General features: G+C 41.3%; 1 protein-coding gene and 3 non-coding genes across 4 annotated transcripts; all 4 read left to right on the forward strand.

The window, feature by feature from the left end:
• Positions 1-537: 537 nt before the first annotated feature.
• scn2b (sodium channel, voltage-gated, type II, beta) lies at positions 538-15,984 on the forward strand. The gene is made up of 6 exons (XM_034603964.1): positions 538-792; positions 12,068-12,228; positions 12,335-12,551; positions 14,343-14,535; positions 15,512-15,579; positions 15,963-15,984. The coding sequence occupies exons 1-5, from the start codon at positions 717-719 to the stop codon at positions 15,519-15,521; spliced, it is 657 nt and encodes a 218-aa protein (XP_034459855.1). The 5' UTR covers positions 538-716; the 3' UTR covers positions 15,522-15,579; positions 15,963-15,984.
• trnat-agu lies at positions 5,447-5,519 on the forward strand. Its single transcript has one exon. It is a non-coding gene; the product is annotated as a tRNA-Thr (tRNA).
• trnat-agu lies at positions 7,023-7,095 on the forward strand. The gene has a single exon. It is a non-coding gene; the product is annotated as a tRNA-Thr (tRNA).
• On the forward strand, positions 7,342-7,414 carry trnat-agu. Its single transcript has one exon. It is a non-coding gene; the product is annotated as a tRNA-Thr (tRNA).
• Positions 15,985-24,655: the final 8,671 nt, after the last annotated feature.

Below are 24,655 nucleotides of genomic sequence, written 5' to 3' on the forward strand. Positions count from 1 at the left end.
ATAAACACAGTGTGGTAATCAGTATTAGATCTTTGAAGAGGTTTTGCTCAAATATTTCGACTTTATCATGTCAACAATTAAAATTAATTCACGATTAATATTAGATCTGTATTATTATTATTTGTCATCAGCTTTATTACTAGCCTCCTTCTTTTTATTCTTAAGTGTTGATATTTTTTTTTAATCTTCACAAATGTTTAGTCACAACTGGAATGTATATATATTTTTGCTTTGTTAATTAATGTCTTATTAAAGATTGGCAGATTATATAATAAAATTCTTCTCTCTGCTCATTTTCATTCAAGATTTGAGAGTTGGTGTAAACAAATTTGTTTGGTCGATGAATGAAATAAACTTATAAATATTGAATACAATATGAATATTATATATGTGTATATATATAAACTGCCATTGGAAATTATATACACACACACACATATATATATATATATATATATACCTTTCTTTTCTTTTAGTGCTGACTGTCCTGCCCTCCCTCCTCATCCATCACCACACTGACAACCATGAGATCAACCTCCAGACGGCTGAAGACACTGCCAGCCATGTTCTGCCTCTAAAACAAAAACACTGCCTTGTTTCAAAGCGTTTCTAACGCGCACATCTGGAGCACAGTCGCTGCTCTTTGCCTCCGCCCTCTTGTTTTCTCTACAGATCATTCTAAAGCCGTGTTTTGACTGAACCCAGGCGGAGGTAAGATGTCTTCCCCGGCGCAGGAGAGGAGCTCCGCCGCTCCGCTGCTCAGCGCTGTGCTGCTGCTCGTCTCGCTCTCCGGTAAGAAGCGCAACACCAGTCACACCGATCGATGCCCGGTTACACACATTGATGCACGGATCAACAGTTGGATAGGATGAGATCCCTCACACACACAACACATCACACACACACTCTGGGCCCTTCTCTGAGAGAGAGTGGATGTGAATGTGTGTCAGAGAGGGGGGGGGGGGGTGATAATGGGTGTGAGATGATGTCGGTTAATTGTTTCAGCACCCCCCCCCCCCCCCCCTTGATTCAAAGTCATTATGCCAACGTGATTTGTGATCCGTTGTGTTACTGGACTTGTTATTTTTCCTCCCATACACAGCCACCTGTGTTTAGCCTCTGACAGCAACACCAGTGGCCTGTTGTATCACAGCCTTCAAACAGGATTATGATGATGCTCTATGTGAAAAAAATAAACATTGGCTTATTAGTCCGTGTACAGCAGGTCCAGTAAGGATCTGTGACTCAGTGTGAGTGATGTGTAGAAACAGGCCCTGTGATAAGGTGCTAACAGGGAGAGACTCATATTTACAGGCCTTGTCACAAACCCGCATCTGTGTTCATGGGCAATATTAGCACATCAATGCAAGACGTAAGTGAGATGACCTGGCCCAGATGGGTTCATGAGCGATGAGGCCAATACGGAAGTACACAAAGCTGCAGTTCACTGGGTGGCCACTTGAGGCTGGCTCCAAGAAGGGGTCAATTCCCATTGACTCCCATGTTAAAAAGCCCGAGTTTAGAGCAGAATTAAACCTGTTTACAGCCTGGTTCAAAAAACGGTTTTAGTCTCAATCACGTTCTTCCTTCATGACAACTCTAAGGGGGGTGAATTTGTTTCTAACTCACTCGTTTAAATTATATAGAGGTTTGATATTATGAATAATTATCACTTGATGGACAGGTGACGTCACCGTTAGCTCGCGAGTCCAGCTCCTAGCCTGTTGCCTGCTCGGCTTCACCTGAGCTAACAGGCTAACAGGCTAACCCCCGTCACCGAGCAGGACCTGAGTCTGTGGAGAGGTTTCACTCACATATCGGATGAATAATACGGTTTGATGTTCGGCTTGTTCCCCGGACGGAGAAGTTAAAGACGTCTGCGCTCCCGTTTCTGTGGTAAGTAAAGTTTATTTTATGTACTGTATGTGTTAGTAGTGATGAGCAGGTATCGGTGTCTCTGTACCTGCCTTGTTAGTTTAGCTCCGCTAGCCTGCAGGCAAGATACCAGCAGTAATGGCGATGCTAACGGGACCGTACGGGAGTTATTGAACCGACATGAACCGGTCCACACAGCAGAGAGAAGCGTTATGAATCTTTTAAACTGAGACAGGAGACTCTGTGTGTTTAGAGAATAATAATATAAAGTTGTTTCACTCGCCAACCCATTTGACTTGACTACGTTACACAGATTATTATTCTGCAGAAACAGATTTACTGTGATCAACTGAAACGTGAGTATTTAAAGTCACATCTGCATTTTAAGAGCAGCTGTTTAAAGTAGCATTACGTCTCCTAAAGCTCTTTATTCAGAGTATTGATGTTGATGTGTTGCTGTGGATGTCCAACATGAGACACAACTGGACTCCAACCAGACTGAACACTGAGGGTCATCACTTCAACACTGACTCCAGGTACAGACCTGTTTTCATAATTTACAAACAATCAAAGCAAAGTATTGCACATAATACATTAAATTATAAATGCAATACTATTAATGTGGAAGAACTCCATACTGTACATTCATTGTCTTGGTAGTGCACTTTTTAATCCAAAACCATATTCAAATACATAGTTGAATATCCACAGAAAATAAGGATACAAACTTTGTTCATAAGTAACACTTCCTCTACAATAATGCCATACTTTTATGTTTCCTGTCATTTTATTAGGGACGGACGAGCCTGAAGGACACAGCTGTGCTGACCGTCTTCTGTCTCTTATGGCAAAGAAGAAAAATAAAACACTGGGTTTTTATCTAAAGTGTATCAAATCAGAAAGTAAAAGATAAACATTGTTCTGATAAGTGTTCATTTTTTTAACCAACCAACCAACCATAATGACTATAGAAATTAACTCTATTATCCATGACACTTAGCAATGACTCTAAACAGTTGTAGGCCATCTTTAGCTAAGGGAGGAAAACATGAAGTGTTGTGCAGATGAAGCTGGTGCAGGTCGTCCTCATGTTGACCAGCCTGAAGCTGCCGATCTCCACCATGTTGCTGCTGCAACATGGTGTCTCTCCACTTCTCTCAGTGTGAAAACATAATTATATAATAAATATGAGAACTGTTTACAACAGTGGTGTGTGGAGATTATAATCATATCTAAACTGTCTAATTCACTGTAAATTCCATAACAGGCTAAATAAACAAGGTGGCAATAGTAATGGTGGTTATACCAGCCTGTATCAGAACATTTGTGAAACATATAGTTACTATCACATGCAACTTACACATGTAGCGTATTGATATTAACTTACTAAAATTAAAATCAAGTCACAACCAAACACACAACTCTGTAGTAGTGTAGTTAATTTGCTTCAATCTGTTCATTACACGTGTTAAATAAACGGTAACTTTTATAACAATTAAATATTAAAAACCACTTGAGGCATGTAAGCATATGATTATGATAATAGATAAAGCAATAGGTTTTGTTGTTGTATAGTTTCAAGGTTACTTACCTCGAGTGAGTTCGTTGTACAGATCGCGACCATCCTGAAGCAACAACACTAGCCGCTAGCCGGTTAACAGCCGCGGATAGCATGTAGCCTAGCTCCTTAGCCTGAGCTAACCAGGTAACGTTGAACTCTGCGGGCGTGGCTCAGCTGTCAGTCTTCACTCGCGCTCCTCCTCTTTGCCCATTTATTGGTTAGCCAGGAACTAGGAGGAGTCAGCACCGGCAAGATGGCGCCGGGTGAACGCCTACTACTAGCCTCATTTTCACTCTTCAGAAACCACGGACGGGGGGGTGGGCCAAGACCATGTAGGGAGACTTCCAGTACCTTGTTACGACACAAAACCCAGGAAGCTCAATCGAGTCGCTCAAGCATGACGTTTCTGACTTAGAGGAACTATAACAAAACGCCCGAGTGTTTTTCCCCCAGAGTTTTTGGGTTGGTAGACATGCCAGATACCCACATTAACCTGTAGAAGCACTAACAAAGTGGAATTTGCATGCTATGTCCCCTTTAACATATGAAAAACAGGCTCCCACACTGTGTGACCCACATGTGATCAAACCCACAGCATCCCTCTACAAATTCAGAATGATCAAATGTGCCTTAAGGTAAAGTCGGTGCTCTCCATCACTAGCTTGTGAAACACAACTTCCTGCTGTAGCTGGAAACTTAAATTATCCTGTGAAGTCACCTCCAAATAGTTTCAAAAGTGCACTATAAAGTGTACAATCAGCTCCGCGCCCAGGAGACTACGTGCACCTTCTATACTGTATCTCACTCCGGCTTTCAAGTAATTTAACTCTGCAATATTCATTCTTTCAATATCATATATGTGCAATACTGTTACATTGTACATATTAAAATTTCTTATAGTTCCTTGTGTTTATATTGTGCCCTTGTACTTATTTATTACCTTTATTGAGAGTAGTGGGAAAAATAAAGGATTATCTTATCTTATCTTACCTTATATTATGTTATCTTACCTTATTTTATCTTAACACTCAGCTAATATGACATCTTTAATAAGGGAAGTTATTACGTCCTCGTGTCTTTTGCAGAGAATGATTAACACCTCTTTATTTCAACTTACTGGTCTTGTGCCTCTTCACTGCGTCTCATGCCCAAGCTGTGGCGAGGGTTATTAACCTGAGCAGGACACATGGCGTCAAGCACAGTCGTCATGCAGGGAGAGATCATTCAGTGGCTGAGCCAATAGTTCATTAGTCTGGGAGAGAAGAGTAGAGACAGAGGGGTGGGATCATTCCAAAGTCTGAATTTTTATGTAATTGATGTTTTTCATGCAATTTACACAAAAAGGAAATTGCTGAGGCCGGTTTTTAAAATCAAATTTTCATCCAATTTCATTGTCACTTTAAACCTGTTCCTTGAAGTGAGACTAAATGTTGAGTGCAGTGAGACTGTGAAGAAATACTTTGACCGGTTTGACACCATCCAACCTAATGGAGTTGGAGGAAATGGAGTTGAAGTTTGTCTTTGTCAATTTCAGTACAACAATGTTCACCCAGTATTTTTAGATGGTGTCGCCACCCGTTGCATTATGCCAACTGAAAACAGATACTGTTGCTGGGGAGCCTGTTGCTTGGTCATTCAGAAGAACACCAGTTCTATTCTAGGTTGAGGGGGGTCCAGCAGTGTAGTAATCGTACAGATTTTAATTTCTCATGCAGTTTCCCAGCAATATTCCTTCTGCCAATTGGTGTGTACTCAACCGCACAGCTGCAGTTACCACAGAGAGGCACTAGAGGGCAGCAGCACACAAACAGGAGGAGGCATGTACTGTAAATTCAGTGGCATGGACTTCGAACAGGTCAATGTACATTGTCTTATACCTTTGTACAGAAGCACCAAAATACCACAGGTCAGTCAAAATGTTATAATGTAATTGTAATTATGTTTGTGTTTTTATTAGGAAACAAATTAGATAGCTCGAACATATTTCTTTTAAAATGAATGGCAGTTGTCGGTGCTGTGGCTTAGTTGGTAAAGCGCCTGTCTAGTAAACAGGAGATCCTGGGTTCAAATCCCAGCAGTGCCTTTTCATTGTCTTCCAGCTGACTCATGTATAGGTCGTAAACCGCCTCCTCCAGGGTAGTGGATGGACCATTGACCAAAAATTACAAAGACGATTCATGTTATTTCAGGTAGTTCTTATCACAATGATACAGGTTTAATTTGGTATAAATTAGTTATTGGGGCCGCGATAGTTTATCTCCCTATCGCTACTGTCATTCTCGCTCCAAATGTACATAATGTCAACGATATTTTGGGTTTATTTCTGGATAGTGGGGAGAAGTGGAGACGTGTTGTCCAGCTTTATACAGTCTATGATCTCAAAATATTTTTTCTCATTATCATTGAATTACAACATGTCAATCACAAGTGAAATTTTATCTTGAAAATATTGATCCGAGCCCAAAATTTGACGTTCATATAAGTAAGGTAACATTGTTAAGACAGCCTCTCTGACCGTAGATCAACTGGTATTACAAGAAATGCTATATGCTAAGTACACAAACAAAAACAATTGTGATTTTCTATTGTGAGACCTGAAAAGGTAACATTAGTTCAATTAATGTCTTTTTCATTTTCAGATATCACAAAACTATTAATACTACCTGACAATAAACTTTTCAAGCACACAACTAATCTAAAGTAATTTTTCTGATGTGTTCAAAACTTAATCAGTCCAGATATCTGGCAAATTACAGAAATGTAGGAGAGCAACTGATGTTTCTTTATTTTTAGATGTTAATAGAACCAGGGTTTCTCTTACGATCAACTGAAACTGAACTGCTCGACACCTCAGCGTTTACTCTGCTGAAGAAGTTTAACACCGCCCCCCATCCAAAACCAGAGGCTGTAGTTTACCTTCAAGTCCATCTGTGTTTATTTGTGCATCTGCTATTGTCACCACTCAAAGCCTTTAAGTGCTTGAATGTTTACAATGCACTGTATCTTAAAGCAGTCAGACTTTGTGACTCTATTATAAGTAAATACATCTGTCAATAATGCATGAGAGTGGAAGGCCGTAGGGGTGATAAGGACAAGGAGCGGAAAGAACCTTTCAACTCTTACTCAGTCTGGTCAATATTCCCCTTTTGGTTTGGTATTTTCAATATTGATCATCAGTGAGATTTTAAAAGGAGTTTCAGCCTGTGCAGTTATTATGGCTGCAGTGAAATAAGGTCATGATACTGGATGATGCCTCTCTGTCTGTGCTACTGTGAAGTAGTGGTGTTCACTTTACACTTACTTTATAGCAGCAAAATGCGATGCTGCAGGCTCATTATCTTTTTCTATAACTATCTTTTCCCTTATCTCAGTTGTGTCACAAACATTTTGAACATCCTACATGATACCTGCAACTGCAGAATGAATCTCTGACAGACCTCATGCAGGGTGGATGTCTCCAAAGCAGGGGGCACTAATTAAGGAAACAAAATTCAGAATTGCACCAACAGAATATCCACTACAACCTGTGGCAGACTCTGGCCAGCTCGGATATCTGTCTCAGTCTGTAAATGGATCTTCTGCTAGGGGTGCTGTGGCTTAGTTGGTAAAGCGCCTGTCTAGTAAACAGGAGATCCTGGGTTCAAATCCCAGCAGTGCCTTTTCATTGTCTTTCAGCTGGCTCATGTAAAGGTCGTGATCCGCCTCCTCCATGTTAGTGGATCGAACATGGACCCAAAATTACAAAGACGATTCCTGTTATTTCAGGTAGTTCTTATCACAATGATACAGGTTTAATTTGGTATAAAGTAGTTATTGGGGCCGCGATAGTTTATCTCCCCATCCCTACCCTATCGGCAGACTCTGGCCAGCTCGGACATTTGTCTGTAAAATGATCTTCTTCCGTCGGTGCTGTGGCTTAGTTGGTAAAGCGCCTGTCTAGTAAACAGGAGATCCTGGGTTCAAATCCCAGCAGTGCCTTTTCTTTGACAGGAAATAGACTTTTAATTGTGTAACACAATATTATTTTCCATTTAAGGGACAAGATATTTTAACTAAGGTTTATATCGCAGCCAAAGACTATTTCAAGATAACAGAGATGACAGGGGGCACTAGAGCTAAACCCTACACAATCGCAATCAACTCTTCCTCTGCAGACCCTGACCACTACATGCAACATTCCTAAGATACCTGTAGATCAACTACTACCGCAAGACATGCTATATAAAAAAAATAGAGTATGCATCGAGATATTGATCTGATTACTGAAATAGAAACATTTTAGAAGCAATCTGAGATCATATCTGCTGTTACAGTCTTAACTCCTCGTGGCGCAATTATCATTAAGCTAAGATCGCCCTGGGGACATATATGTAATTTACAAGTGCTCCTTGTTAATGTGGGTTATACCGTAGAGGCATGCACTAAAGGAGGTGAAGGTCAGGGGAGAGAAGCAGCCACTGACTTTAGCTGATCACAGACATAGAATGATGCTGTACAGTTTCGTCAGTACCCTCCCTGTGGATGAACCTGCTGCATCCTGTTATACCGTATAAACCAGAGAAAAACACCTTCAGCACCAGAACAAGCAAGTGCTCCTACTATTAGGGATTTTACTGCTTAGTCTGTTTTGAAACATCCTCTAAATACTAAGCTGCATCCCTTTGTGCCCTTAATGCAGCTTTAAATCACTTTTAGAAGAGACCGTCACAAGATGGCGTCCGTGCTTTTGTCGAGTCAGCCTTCAGGGGATTCTCACTCTCAGAAGCTTCGTGCAAGCAAACCCACAGATGTCTCACTGGATTTGGACGTGTCAGTGGGGTAGCTTACACTGGGGAAATGTTACCGTGGTATGAAGAGAAGCTTCCCTGGACAATCGAAGAATTTGGAAACATCCTTCGTAGAAAGGATACCCTATAAATAATGTGTTATGGTGCCTTACATGAAGGGATTTCTTTGAATTTGGCGCTAACATTCACTCGGACTAAAAGATGAACTGATCAGCTTTTAGTGGTCAAAGGTCAAGGTGACTGAATTCATATGCTGACTGGAAGGGCATTCAAAGGACGCATACCTCCACCATGGTCAAACAGTCCCCCCTGGAAACCACACTTACATTCACCACATCTGGATTTTGATTTGGATCTACACCAAATTACCCAAACTCATTAATATCAGAACCCTAAACATGCCTGATTTTCTTCATCAACACCCATGAATTAGTCCCTGACAAATCAAAAAAAAAACGTCCTGTCTCAAATTCCAAATTTAATGGAAGTCTTTCCTTACCCATACCTTCCTTCCACTGAGTTTTGATTTAATCTGTTCTGTAGATTTTGTGCAATCCTGCTGAATATCAAACAAATGCAGATGAAAACACAATATACTTGGCGGAGGTGATTCTGATAAAAGGCCTTGTACAAAATTCCTACAAAAGTCTTCACTTTATATATAGATATGACAGGTGGATGTAAAAAAATTTAAAAGGCTTAGAACCATGGGCGGCAATTCAAGTTTAAATACAAGCTACAACATTGTATGTTTTGTTTAGTTTTTTAATTTCCATTCTTGTCAAAATATAAGCTGCACGTTCTTTCTTTCTACTTTCTTACACCTCAAAGATTTAACAAGTGGCTTCTTTTACCAATCACTGATTCCAGGCAGAAAGGCTTCATCCTCTTTACACCATTTCCACAAAAATGAAAACAGATATTTTTACTGCAATATACACTTCTGATGTGAATCGTACTTGAAATGTAATGAAACGGGGACCATGCAGAGTTGGAAAAGAGGAATGGAGGGAGCAGAGAGAAATTATGTAACAGACCTACTTTATTCCTGCATTGACCTTGTGAGAGGAGGGAACAATGGAGGGTAATGAGAGGGCGTAGAAGAGAGAAACGCTGGAGAGTGTTGTTGGGGAGGAACGGAAACTGTAATTTTGAGGGTAGTGGAAGGGTCAGATCGAAGAGGTGCTACGAAGGAGGCGTGAGAGGTGGCCAGAGATGGGAGAGGAAAAGAGGGAGGGGCAGAGAGAGGGAGGAGTGGCCCAAGGCTGCCTCACTGCAGTATTTCATCTGTTAGCAAGTCGTTGTCTCCCTCTGTCTCTGCATCCATCCCTAGGACTGCTGAGTCATCAGAAACACCAGCCTGTATCTGTCTATGACTTATAGTAACATATGCTGTGCTTGTGTGTGTGTGTGTGTGTGTGTGTGTGTGTGTGTGGGGGGGGGGGGGGGGGGGGGCAGACGGGGCTTGAATGTGACACACAGCTAACGCTGTGTGTGCAGGTAGGTCAGTTTGTGTGGGTGACATTGACACAGCACCGCTAGCATGCAATACACACCTTGTGGAGGATGTGCGTGTGTGTGGTGCAGAGAGGCAGGCATTCCTGTGGAGTGGTGCAGCAGCAGTGGGAAGGGAGCCAGAAACACCCGACTGCAGAGGAGAGAATGGTGCAGAGTCCCAACACGCACGCACGCACGCACGCACGCACACACACACAAGAGAGAACGAGAGAGGCAGAGCTTCTGTCTGGGGAGTGTGAGTCCATGCTGAGACATAAAATGCTCAGAGAAGAGGAGCAAACTTAAAGAAACTGAAGAATATATTAATCTAATTTCAAGTTACATTATACACAGGTTTGTGCATTTGACCTTTGGAATCCTTCCTAAAGGGGCTTCATTGCTCTTTCAATGTTCCAAATTCGAGGAATATGCGATGCTGCCAAACCTTCTGATAACCCAGTCAACTGCAGAGATTGTAATAACTTCTCAAAATTAATTAAACATAATCCTCCAATCAAGAAAAAAAATACTTTTAAAATGTGGATACCCACATTACACAAGTGACACCAACTAAATGCACTTAATTCAACTGTCAAAATTTCATTCCAACAAATGTTGTTTCCAAAAGTTATCATCTCCCCCATCGATGTTTCATTTAAATCAGTGATAACTATAATATTAAATTTGATTGCTGTCAGTCTCCTCTAATTGACTGTTTCTAAGACAGGATTTCAAAATGCCATAAGTAATACAACAAAGGAAATACGGAGTCACTATTCCCGACAAAGATTTAAACCTCCTTACAATGAAGGAGTGTAAAATATCAATACACCATGGCGTATGCTGTATGCAGGCAGTGTTCGTGCATTTTGGATGCGTAACTTTGAAGAGAGGGTTGATGGGAGGGGGTGGGATGTATTGGTTGCAGCATGCTCTTGCTAGTTTTTTAAGGATTACCAGCCCTCGCTTTAAGATCCAAGAAGATATAGGGACATTTTGTGTAAACTTGTGTGAAGGTGTGTTTTTGTTCTCTAGACCAGGGGTCTTCAACGTTTTTCAGGCCAAGGACCTCCAAACTGATGGCGCTATGGAGAGATATTCATGTTTTTATTTTAAACATGTGCAAGGTATAGGAGCTGCAGTGTGTGCATTGCTGACTGAAAGATAACATCTTCTGCCTCCATTTATCTGTTCGCTACAATATGTTGGATTCATGTTAATGTGTATTTAAAGACATTTAAATGTGTGGAAAAACATTTTTGGGAAAAAAGATTGTTTGGAAAAAAAAAAAATTGTCTAATCAACCAAAAATTTCGCGACCCCCCTGCAGTACCTCCGCGGACCCCCTGTTGAAGACCTCTGCTCTAGACTAAGGCATTGCTTGGAAAATGCAATCTGCAAATCCATCTATGACATATAGGCTGATACAGTAGATTTATATGGATTAAACACATGCTGTGAAACACCCCTTTCAATTTGGTGTTTCTCAGGAGACTTTCCTGGAATTCCTCCACATAGCAGGCACGTTGCTTGACTTACCAGTCACTTTGTGGGTCCACATTTAAAGCTGTGCTGCGACTTGAAAAAGTCACATCAAATGGCTTTCAGCCTGAAAGACAGCACTCTCTCAGCAGTTACTTGGAGAAACACGTCCTCACTACATATTGGCGAGTTGAAACTGCTGAGGAATTGCACTCTTCAGTTCTTCTCTTTAGGTTGTTTTGGAGTTTAGCAGAAAACACAAAGCCCTAAAATAATGCCCTTTTTGCATTTTCACATGAAATATTTCTTTGTACCGAAACTTGTGCGAATGAATTTCCTTTTTCATTATTTAGATTTACGTTCCTTATGAGATGTCTTAAACTATTATATTAATACATCCTATTTATCTGTTATTGATATGCATAATTTCAGTCAGCTTCAAATATTTCACAGTAAATCTAAGTCCTGGCAAACATCGATCCATGATCTATATTTATATCCATGATCTATGGATATATCTATGGATATTCTATGATCCATGATCTACTTATAGAGACAAACAACCATCCAGACTCACATTCACGCCTAAATTCACCAATTAGCCCTAACCCCAATCTGCATGTCTTTGGACTGTGGAAGGAATAGGGAGACACAGGCAGAACGTGCAAACTCCACAAAGGAAGGCTCCAGCCTAACTGGGATTCAAACCAAAAACCTTCTTGCTGTGACAGTGCTAACCACTGTACCACCGCCTGCAAGCATTTAACATGAAATTTTGTTTGAATCCCCTTGTTTTACCGCTCATGCATGTCACTGTTGTTGGTACTGGTGTTATTACCATTGTTGTTTTTGTTTTTCGTTATAGGTTGTGCAAGCATGGAAGTGCTCGTGCCCAGTTTCATAAATGCACTGAACGGAACAACAGTCAAAATCCCCTGCACGTTCACGTCCTGCTACAAGATGGATGTGAACACGTTTATCATGAACTGGACCTACCAAGAAACACTCAACGACACAAAGGAAATGGTAAAGTGGCTTGTATTTACATGTTTAATAAGCAGAATACTTCGGGCACCTATGTCCTAAATCTTTTAGCCAATTAAAAACTCTCTGCCTCTTTCTCCGTCCATAGTTTATGATTTTCTATAAGAGGAAAGGAATGGTGACTCTGAGGACAGACCGGTTCGGAGAGAGGGTCATGTTTGCTGGGAACCTGGATAAGAACGATCTGTCCATCAAACTGTCAGATATCCAGGTGGAGGATGTGGGGACTTACAACTGCTATGTGATGAATTCCCCAGACCGCACCCCGGGATATGGTCCCATACAACTTAATGTTGTCACTGAACGTAAGATACTGACCCTATACCTTCTCCATCCATTAATGATCTCTACCATTTATCCTATAAGGGTAAAAAAGGTGTGGTTAGAGCCAATCCCAGCTGACATTGGGCGAGAGGTGGGGTACTGGGGACTGGTCACTAGTGTATCACAGGGCTGACAGAAGGAGTTTTCAGACATGAACTATGGAGAATGTTTTGTCCCAATTTGCCGGAGATTTTCAAGAGTTTGCTTTTCACATATGAAGAACTAATCAGGAAATGGCCCACATTAGATGCATTGACAACAACAGGAAAGTTTCCGGAACATTCAGGCGAGAGGTGGCACCTGCGATGAACACGCAGGAGGCACGTACTGCGTTTTTGTTTACAGCACATTGACACTGCCAGCCCTTATCACCATAAGAACTTGTTGTCTTTCCAAAGTGACGTCTTTATCTGTGTTGTCTACTTGCATCTTTCCCCTTTTCCGTCCTGAGATATTTGTAGTCTCCAAGTTTAATGTCCACCATGTGTTATTCAGCACATTTTGCTCAGGCACTGGCAGGAAAAGTTCCGCTAAATGTCCGGAGCAAGTGACTCGCACATACAGCCAGTCCGGATAATTTCAGGAAAAGGTTTGGAGTTCTGTTCATGCTGAAAGCAGCGATACAGAACAAACATTTACACTACGGGCAAGTTGGAGTCTCCAATCAACTTAACCCCAATCTGCATGTCTTTGGACTGTGGGAGGAAGCTGAAGAAGACACAGGGTGAACAAGCAAACTCCACCCAAAACAACGCAACCCAACCTTCTGTTATTTTCTATAAATACTAGACGCTGCCTTGGAAATGCACTCTCAGGGCCATCACACGCTACTCAGCACTAAACCAAAATCTGGATGTGCAGTTTTGAGGGAGAGTGCCACTGAGAAAAACTTTGTATTAGTTTTCCATTTTAGCTGTACCCAAAATGGAGACAGGGCTTGTAGTGCAGGGAATCAAATAAGAAGGCTTCGAGTTTCTGTTTAAAGGTTTGCAAAAACAAAGAAACTTTGGTATCAAAAATGCCGCCAGCACAAATGTAAGCAAAACTCTGGATCATGGACAGAAAATACAAGGGCACACGACAGGAGCAGAACAGGAAAGGGAAAGTGATGGGGATCACTAAATTCGCAATGGGAGGCAGGGAAAACCCGGGCACATATTAAAAACGAGCAAACAGTCACTAAAGAAGCCACAAAGGCTTACTAACAGAGAGAAGCAAAATGGCCTGATTTAGATCCAGAATGGAAATAATAGGGGTCTTTGTGTCACAGCATTCAGTGGTCTACATTTTTGGGACACAAAGTCCCCTATTATTTCCATTCTGGATCTAAATCAGGCCATTTTGCTTCTCTCTGTTAGGGAATAGCCTTTGTGGCTCATGAATAATTCCCATAGTTGTGTGAAAATATGGCTCAAACCCTCAATTTGAGGTTTTCACCATTACTATAGGTATTTATACTGTTGCTGTTCATCACAAATAGATGCTACAAATGATTAAACATATATGGCCACATTTTGTGCAAGTATACGTTTTAACAACTTTTGTTTCAAATGTGACATAAATTAAGCAAAGTCGTGCGAAAGTTAACATCTATCTGTGCTCTGGAGTGCATGGATAAGTGTGTGTGTGTGTTTCCTGAAGTGTAAGGACCTACTGGTGCTGAGTCAGCTTTTTACTTATTAATGACCATCAAGAGGTTGAAGTCCCTCAGCATCTCGCTGGAACACTCGTCTTTATCCGTTGTCTACAACCCTCTCCTCTCCTCTCCTCAGTTCCCCCGCCGAGGGACTCCACCATTGCAGTAGCTATCGGGGCATCGGTGGGCGGAGCATTGGCTCTGCTGATCCTCTCCATGGTCGTGTTGAAATGCCTCCGTCGACACCAGAAACAGGAACTGATTTCGGAGGAAAAGATGGAGGAGGAGGTTAAACTGGACCCTGAGGGTGTTGCAGAGGAGGGAACCAAGTAAGAAATTTCACCTTGACGTCAACAAGACCAAGATCTAAAGTAGTGAATGATACGACACTTTTATTAAAGTGGAATGCATCAAACATTAAACCCATAAGGATGCAGCTGCTGTTGAACCGGCATCCGTCATTTTAGTTCTGGCAGATAACACCAGTAATAACCATGTAACTGCCATATTCCCCTGGTGGTTAGGATTTGCCTGCACTGTGTCGAAGGCAAACACATGTAACGTACCTTAACTTAAGTCCTTAGTAGTAGGAGGGGCCATAATGAAGAAAGAAAAATCTGAGATTTTGAGCATAAAGTGGCAATATTACAAGAATAAAGTCGTAAAAATTACAAGAATAAAGTTGCAATCTTACAAAAGTAAAGGAATAAAAAAAAACTTTTTTGGAAATAAGTGTTGAAGAAGATTTCTCATGAAGAAGACACAGAGGCAGAATTGTAGTGGAAAGGTCTGTTTATCCCTTACTGCAGCCAAGTTTGGTCAAAACAAGTTGCATAACAGCAGGTCATTTAGAGGTCGAGCTACACACGATATAAGCAGTAATTAGAATCGTTCCACTCCATCTGGATCCAAAATCTTGATGTCATTGCCTCTTGAGAAATTACGAAACCCCTTGAATAGTACGTAGATGTAAATAACAAGAATCACCCAGATGACCAAACATTTCCTCCTCCACAAAAGAGGCAATTTCTTCAGAATAGACACAATCTTTTCAAAGTCCTGATACTGTGGTAGATAATGTGGTGCTGATTATGTATTTTGTCATTTACCATAAACCCACACTAAATTATAACTTAACAAGATGCCCGACAGATGCTGATATTCCCCCTCAAAACATGACATGTGGCCTAAATTTACAACTTAATCATCGATTTATTTCCCTTTTAAGTCACTCTCCGACAACCTTATAGATAGAAAGCTAACCTGTTGTCATGCTGTTTGGCACCTCTTCTTGAACATTTACAGACAACCGTAGCCATGTCACCTGCTTGAACCCGCAGACTGTGGAGCTCTCATCCCCAACACGTCCTACGGTAAATACATATCCATGTCAACCAATCTAAAACTGACCAAAATACAACAAAGATCAATATCAAAGTTTCAGCCAAATTCAAACTGGGGAGACAGGGCATTGCTATATTTGCACATGGAACCAGAACCTGGATGAATTAATCACTAGACTGAAATGGAAATCCTCTGTCCTGAAAAAAAAAGAACTATGGATGTGCAGTGTCCTCAAACGTGGTCAAAATAAGTGTTACTCTAAATGTGAGCACATAGGTTCATGTTTTTTTCTATCTTTTGCCCTACATCTTGCCACCTGCTGGCTTTATCTAGACAGAGGTTTATTTATTGCTGCATCTACCAAGACATTTCCTAACAAACTTGTTTATCACCATTCTCTCTTTTTTTTCAGACCATCATCCTGAAGATCTATAGTAACCACTGCTTGAATCATTGTCTACTGATGCTCCCCTACCCCCTGCAGGGCTCCAGACTTACTTTTCTAACCTTGTCATTTAAGTGCACCAGCACATCCTTTAGGTGCACCCAAAATGTATCACTGTGCCCCTTGGCACCGCAATAATACACCTATTGTACCATTTCTTGACAGTTCCCATTTACACCGGTAATTTCTTAATTAGGGCTGGGGTTTGATTTGTTCAAATATCGATTCAGTTCAGGATATTTCACTGTACAATACCAATTTTGCCTAGATATGAAATCAATTCTCAGAGAACTAAAGCTGTAAACTGAACAAGGAAACCCCTAACTTGCTGCATTATTAAAAATATTAAGGTAGGCCTGTCACAATAACACATTTTGTTGGATGATTCTTTGTCCCAGAAATTATTTGAATATATGATATTATCATCATCTTGAAACCATTTTAAGCCACTGGTATAATGATCACTTAATTCTGAAGAATATTGAGTCTGACATTTGAATTCAATTTAAAAATAAATATTAATATTTAAAATATCCTAAATAAATAAAGAATAAACCACAGACAACCAAAACAATACATAAAATGGACTCTCTGGCTCTGTTAAAAAAAATTGCTCTTGATAAATATTAAACATTTGGCTCAGGATATATGTTACCTGCTCAGCAAACAGGAAGGGATGGTTATAATTTAGATGAGCTTTTAAGTTTCTATTGTATTGGGTTAGTGTTCCAGCGTTATACCTAGGACTTTGTTCATGTGTGGGTTCGATTTTTTGGGGGATTGTTTAAATGCGTGTCTCATAAACTCTCAAGTCAATCAAACAAACACAAAGTAAACGTCAGTGCGGTTCGGATCTTAATAACGTGTGATTAGTGTCGGTGTTTATTGTAAAAGTGTAAAGTGATCGCAGGTCAGCAGGAGTGTTGAGGGATCACATTCAGGTAGAGACTCTGACACGCTTCAAACCAACCGTTGCTTCTGCTGCAGCAGCGCTGATCAATTTGTATTAGTGGTCCGTCGCGGGAAACCCTGTATTCACACGTTTTGTCGCCACTGTTCGACATTTACTGCTTCACTCACCTCCTATTCGCCCTCATCTCTGCTTCTCTGTCTGTGTCTCAGTGTGTGAGTGAGTGAGTGGGGGCAGGGCCAGCCCGGGGCCTGTGTCTGTGAGTGTAAACTCTGCAGAGGAGATGAGATGAGGAGGCGACACGACTCGAACAAATACAGAGACACATCAGTTAAATGTCAGCGGTGTGACCAAGGACATTTGTTAGTCGCACTCTGGAGCCCTGCACTGCGTGAGCGAGCGAGTGAGTGAGTGAGTGACATTGAGAGAGAGAGAGTATATCTTTATGTCTGTGGGATGTGTTTCCTTGAAAAAGCCAGGGAACACTTTTCTCAACATAACCATTAAACATATTACTTTATTCATAGCTACAAGTCAATATCAATCACATTACAAGTGTCAAACATTTTAATGGCACACTATACGACAGGATGGGGCTGGGCGGTATCACCTACGCTTTATAGCATGGTATCAAAATACAATATTTTGAATATGGAGTGGTGTTAATATCACAACATACAACTTTACTCGCATGATTTTATGGGATGTTATTTCCAATTCAGTCTAGGGCTTTGGGACAAAAACAATTGATTCCCTGAAGTCTATCTTAAATTAATTAATAAATCCAAAAGTGGTTTGTGATGGAAGTTAAAAGCCTCTCACACAGCAGAGCAGATGAGCAGTGTGTGTGTGTGTGTGTGTGTGTGTGTGTGTGTGTGTGTGTGTGTGTGTGTGTGTGTGCGTGCGCGTGTGTGTGCGCGTGCATCTGTTGTGTGATGGGAAATTGTGCCGTATGCTCTTCTGTCTCACAGCAACTTTGGGATTTGGTTTTGGGTGAATTGTTTTAGGTTAACATATTGTGAATTCATTGCCTTAAAGCCATGTCTCTCAACTGTGCGTCTGGATACCATGTCTTAACATAGACAACAGAAGTAGTGCATGTGTGCATGTGCTGTGTCCTTCCACAGCTGAACTAAATGATGTCTACATGTCTCGAAGGTGTCAGCTTGTGTCTGAGCCAGAGAGCATTCTTAAACATTCCTGAAACGCGTCGAGGTTTTTCTAGCAAAAAACAGTCGCCCTGCATAGTGACTTGTCATAATAGAAACAGCACAGGTTCTGTTCATCAATTTAAAGCTGGCTCTGTTATAGACAAACGTCGTGACACACCCTCTCTCCAAAATCACTGCCTATTTAATATGCAGTGCAGATTTCGGAATAAGTCGCAGAAGTCAAAATTGCAAAAAATGTCCCAGATTCCCCCAATTCCCCCAATCAATATTCAGGACTTGAATTAGGAAAATAAACATTTAATTTGTATTTTGTTACTTTTTGGGGCTAAAATAAACTATGGAATATTTACAGTGTGTATTGAATAAATGAACATGGGCGTGGTTTCAGACAGAGCCAGTTTGACTGAGCCACCATGCACAACGACCAAGACCCTCAACCTGAAGCAGCTAAATATCATTCAGTCAGGATTCATTTGGATTGTTTCCCTACACCTTGTGCTTTTTCTACTGTGACACGTCACAAATGTCTGCTGTGGACAAAAGGGAGGTGGAGCAACATGTTTCCCAATAACCTCATGGTTCTGCCTTGGTCTTATATGTTCTTATTTAGTTTTTGTTGTTGTTTTTTTATTGTGTAAGAGCGGTATGCTTTCTGTCAGTGACACAAATGAACAACCGCACTGGTGAACATGTGACTGCCAATTTAAATACGAACACAAACAGCTTGCCCTAAACCTATTTTACAGGTTATACCATCCATCCCTATGGTGGGCCCTGGTCCATCCTGCCTGCAGCCTTGTATTAGGGTATTTAAGGATACAATAATTACAGTGTTTTTGACTGTAAGATTTCGCGATACATTGTACAACCATTTGCACGTTGTTTAGCCCCCTGGTTAATTCTTAAAAGAAAAATCAAAAGTAGAAAAACATTGCAGAAGTCTTTAGCAAAAGCACCTAAAAGGCGAAGAGAATTCAAATACATTTGTACAATACGCTGTGTGTTCATGCAAATTTGAAGCAGCGTTTACCACGAAGGTTTTGCTGGCAATATATTTCGTCGTATACATAACTGTGAATAGTATCTACTCTGTTTCTCAAACTGAAAAAAATATCATGTAGTAGACAGATGTATCATTGTATATAAACCACCTCTGATCGTGAGTTTGCCCTGAATAGTTGCTCTTGTATCACTTTAAATGTTAGTGGACACCAAACTAATGCTTGCACTGTGTTGCCTCTAAAAAGCACCTGTCGTTACATCAGGTATTTTAAATAAAGATGATTTAGGAAATATCACTTTTTTCTTGGAGTTTCTGCTTCTTCTCCTAACATCCATTTTTCTATTCCTGCTTATCCTGTTCGAGTTGGCAACGGGCTGGAGCCAATCCACAGCTCAGAAACAGACAACACCACTGTACGATCTGTCTGTCACAGGGCTGACAACCACCGTACAGCTGGCAACTGTTGTCTTTACACTGCAGAAGGAAAATCAAAAGAAGGCCCCAGCGTTCCCAAGCAGGGGCCCAGTCATGCAGGGTGTGGACTCAAACCCATCGTGTGCGTTAATGGAATGTGTCTTCCGCTGGTGTATGGCACACAAAATAAAACAATATGCTACGTAAGAGGACACGACGCATTAACCGGAATAACATTTCACAGAAATGCAAAATACAGCATAGGAACAGGAGTATAAATGTTAAATTAAGTAAAAGTTGACCTGTGGTAATTTAAAAAAGGGTAAATATTAAATTCTAAGTATAAAGTGCTGTGTGCAGCCTTCTCCCATCTTTCACCTCCCATAGTGTGTCATTTTAGTTTCACAAAAATGTCTCCAAGTGCATCACATGATCCCAACCATTGTTTCTTGACATTGCCATTGATATATTTGCTCTTTTTTTGCACACTGTATCAGTTCTGACTTTACACGTGCTGTATCTTTGACACTCACGACTCATATGTACAGTATATGAGCAGTAACCAGTCTCAAACCCATTAAACCGAGCTGTACTCTGCTCTCACACAGGGAGGACGACCTGGAGCCGCTCCACTGAGAATCAGTCAGAGGTGACTTTGGCAACGTAGCATGTGGAGTGTGTATTTTCAGCATTTACAGCCAAAAAGGATTCCTTTAGGTTCTGTGCTACCGCTCAGTCACATCAAAAACAACCAAACCAAATGCTGTTGCAGGGTGTGAATTGTTTTGGGAGATATGTGTAAAATAGGCCATTGTGCAGAATGTTAATTTGAGGCACAGAGTGTGAAAATAAAACGTCCCTCTCTATGTAAGAAATTATCTTTCAGGGCATTTTTTCAGCTTTTCCTGACGATTCAAGTCGGCCACTGGTCTCAATGAATCCTCAATTAATTCCACATTATTGACACATTTACCCCAATTAATTTATTCCTGCTTTTTTAATGGTGCAGGGTTCAGGATGTGCAATGAGATGAAGTGTCTCCATTACAGGTGATGGCTACATCACTGCTAACTGTTTAACATGTGTTTGTTATTACTTGAACACTTGAATTGTGGCAGTCATCCAAACAATATGTTATACGTAGGTCCCTCGTGTGAATTTTAAACTTGGACAAAAAAATGACTATGATCTACCTCTACTAACAATTTCAACATGTTGTAAATCACATCAGCACAGCTTCTTACATACGATGTTTTAAAATGCCTGTAAAAGTATTGTCTAAATTTCCAGGATTTCCAGGATGCATAGGAATCCTGAGGTTATTTGTAATATATGAAGAGTTGGAATTAAGCGTTTAGAAAAGTTTTCATCCTATATGCTTAAAATAATCATGGAAGTAACATGCATTGTTTAAAAAACTACAACAAAAAGGAACATTTAATTGCAGCTGGCAGAAAATGATGCCAGGAAAAGTAGTATGACATATTTCATTCACTTAAATTTACGTAAAATATTGACTAAGATTAGAAAATGAAATGAAAGTTTGCTGTGGATATGTTAAGCCTAATAAGCCACATAGTAATCATACACTTGGAGGAACAGGAAGACACAAAAGAGACCAGGTATAGTTGCAGTTCCATTGCATGCACAAACACATGCATGCACACACACATAGCCCACAGAGCTTGCAATGCAATGTTTTGACATTTTCCACACTTCAACAAATCATCACCAGGTTAAAAACTCCCTTCAAACGCATAACTTCAAATTACAAGGCTGCACAACAACACCTTATGAGGCTGCAAAACTGCGTGAGCTGCATGTTCTGCGTGAGTTCCCTTACACATCAGCTCTGATGTCTGGTACTTACAACTCACGCATACGTGCTGGTGTGTGAATCTGTTGGTGCTGCAGACCAGCTCTTAACTTTAGACAGGACTCACCTTTTTGACGGTCCCCGTTCCCCACTGAGAGAAGGATGGATGCACACTCAGAGCACAAACCGCGGGGATAGAAAAAAGGCAAAAAAGAGAGGACAGCCATGCAAACACAAGGACAGACAGTTGCAAGCATGCAACATTTTTAAAAAGGCAACAAAAAAAGAAGAACAGAGAAAATAGCACACATTGGGAAAGGGGCATAAAGGAAGAACAGATGAAAAGCATAGGTAGAGAGCGAGAGAGGCTCCACTCAGGATGTCCTCCACTCAGGATGCTTTCTAAAATCTGCTCACTCATCGGCTGGTGCAAAAAGAGGGAGAGGGCGAGAAAGGAGGGGAAGGAAAGGGGGAGGATGGAAGTGGGGGGGCTGGTAGAGCAGGTGGATGTGTAGGTTGAGAGGAAGGTTAATCAGAGTGGGAGTGAAAGTGGTGGGTGGGAGGAAGATGGAGGTATGAGATGAGGAGCGAGGTGGAAGGAAGGCGCTGCAGAATCTCTGAGTGTGGCTGTGTTCTGGACTGGTTCAGCTGTGTGGCTTCACTGCAGCATTTTCACTGCCGTGGCTGTCCCAGAAACAGATCCTCCACTCCCTCCCTCCCTCCATCCCTCCATCCCTCCATCCCTCCCTCCCTCTGCCTCTCCTCTCTCCTCCCTCCTTTGCCTCGTGTCGTCTCTCATCTCCTTGCTCCTGCTGTCCCTCCCCTCCCCTCCACCTCCTCTCCTCCTCCCCTGTCCACTCTAACCTCCACTGCCCATGCTTTTTTCCCCTTCCCTCTCAACCCTGCTGCTCCCCCACATTCTCCTCTCATCAGCGTAATGTCCCCTTTTGCTCCGCCTTCCTTTCACACACAGCATCCAAGGTCACCCTGTCCAGAGGCAGGTGTGTGTGTGCGCTCACATGTGGTGTTCATATGCATGTGTAGAATCCCTGTATGTTTGCATCTCAATCTCCACATCATCGCATATATGTGTGTATTTGCTTTTATTTTTTGATATTTATCTAAACATAACTTGCTGCATTAAGGTACTACATGTATCTCACTATCTGTCACTGCCCCCCACCACGTACTGACATATGGGTGTGTGTGTGTGACATGATGGATGATGGACCTCAAACCCACACACACAAATACACACACACACACACACACACACATTACCTTATATGGGGGAAATGGACAGAGATTACAAAAAAAAAAAAAACACAAATATACTTATTTGTCATTACAACAATTATTTTCTTTATATTATGTTATATTACATATCATATTTGATAAATATTGAATGCATCAAATGTATTTAAATTTTATTTTAATTCCAAGACGCACAATCAAACATAAATAATCGCTATATTGTAAGAAAAAAGATCACTCTGCTCATTAAGAAAACAGTACGATTACTGTATGGCTTGTAGAATACGCTGCAACCTACAATATGCCAAAACCCCAGGGAGGGTGAAGTGATGCCAAAAGATCACAGGTCTCCTTGTGATGCCACGTCCTCACAGAAATGAGTACTGCCAGTTCAGAGAGGGAATTAGGTGCAAAAAGAGAACGCATGAAAGAATACATGCGGAATGGTTTCTGCAGAGAATAGAATTAAGCATGTCCACTGTGTGTTGATCAAATGTCAGGTTACTCAACAACACCCAGTGACTCTTGCATCTATATTTAGCAGTAACCTCACTAAAGGTGAGCCGGGGAAGTAAAGGATGGAATATTCTGTAATGTAGTGGACTTGTCCTCTCACCCATTGGGTGAAATGAGAAGTTGTGTTGAATAGACAGAGAGGGACTTTGGACGTGACCTTGCGTGGCTCTGATATTTCCGATGACACTGTTAACGTGTCAGTTGATTGCTAAGGAAGCCATGAATCCTGTGGATGAGGTCAGGCTGCACATTCGGGGTTGTGGACTTTGGTGATCCTTCACTGCCACATGGGGCTGTGTTGAAGGCTGAGCTGAGATTGATGAGAGGTGTGCTGTAAATGTGTACTGTTGTGGCGGGGCCATATTTTGTAACACAGTGTGAAGGACACATCAATTTTACCTATGTGTCTTGCAAGCTAAATGTAAGGCGTGTAGGCTCGGATCAGTTTCTTGAGGGGAGTTTGTGACAGTTGTAAATCCAACTCACAGTTCAACACCATGTGTCTTCTTTGTATTCTATAGTGTAGACCTTTGCTCATTGTATAGTTTGTATGAACAGATGATGTAGGACAGGCTGAGCTCAAGTTGCCCTGTGCTCTGTTTGGCTTGCACCTACTAAGCCTGAGACAAAAGCCATTATTCAGGGGCTGTCATGTAGTGTCACATGAATTAACCATGTTGTGAGACACTATATGAAAAACAGCTAGGAAGCAGATACAGTTGTTGGACAATTGTTATACAAGAAAGTCTTATCCAGTCAAACATTCAACGGGTTCTTCGTTAGCATCCTATCACTGATTGTTTGGGCGATTAGTGGGCCTAAATTAGCCTAGAAATTGACAAAAATCTACAAATTGCCCTACCTCACAATAATAACTGAATTAAAAGAACATCCCTGGATCCACCCTTTGATCCAGATATGTTCCAAAATTGAATGGCTACTTCCCTTTGCCATCGCCTTAGCCTTCGTGAAAATCGGTTGAGTAGTTTTGCATAATCCTGCTTACTAAAGGCAAATTCAAGGTTTTCGGATTCGCAAGACCACCATGGTCTGCACTGACTGTACTGTGCATTCTCCAGGTACAATATATCGTGTCGCTGAACACTCTCCAGTCCAGTTGGGGGCGCACTCTTGGTTTTGTCACAAAGAAGAAGAACACGTAGAACATGGACGCTTGTTTTGAAGAGAGGCTGACGCAGACCCTCCTACCCTAGTATGAATGGAACCGTGCGCATGTATGTATGCACAAGTATGCAACTCTCAGTGGACATAGCGCGCTGAAAGGATGGTCAGCCCGTGACAAACAAACAACCCCACATGAAAATATAGTCTCCTTGGCAGAGGCAACAAACCCTGTAATAGGGTGACACAAGATATTGTATTACAAAACCATTTTCTGTACCAAATTCAGCAAGGCATGCTTTCCTTAAGACCAACCCATCCACATACACAGTCCAGAAAGAGAAGAGAGAGCATATGAGTCATTTGATAGAAGGCTTGACAGTGAGCAAGGTGTATTAGCCTCCCAACCCTGATGTGTATGAGAAGCATGAAACACGAGATGGAGGAAGGTGG

This window comes from Hippoglossus hippoglossus, chromosome 13 (assembly GCF_009819705.1).
Source record: "Hippoglossus hippoglossus isolate fHipHip1 chromosome 13, fHipHip1.pri, whole genome shotgun sequence".
NCBI classification, from domain to species: domain Eukaryota; kingdom Metazoa; phylum Chordata; class Actinopteri; order Pleuronectiformes; family Pleuronectidae; genus Hippoglossus; species Hippoglossus hippoglossus.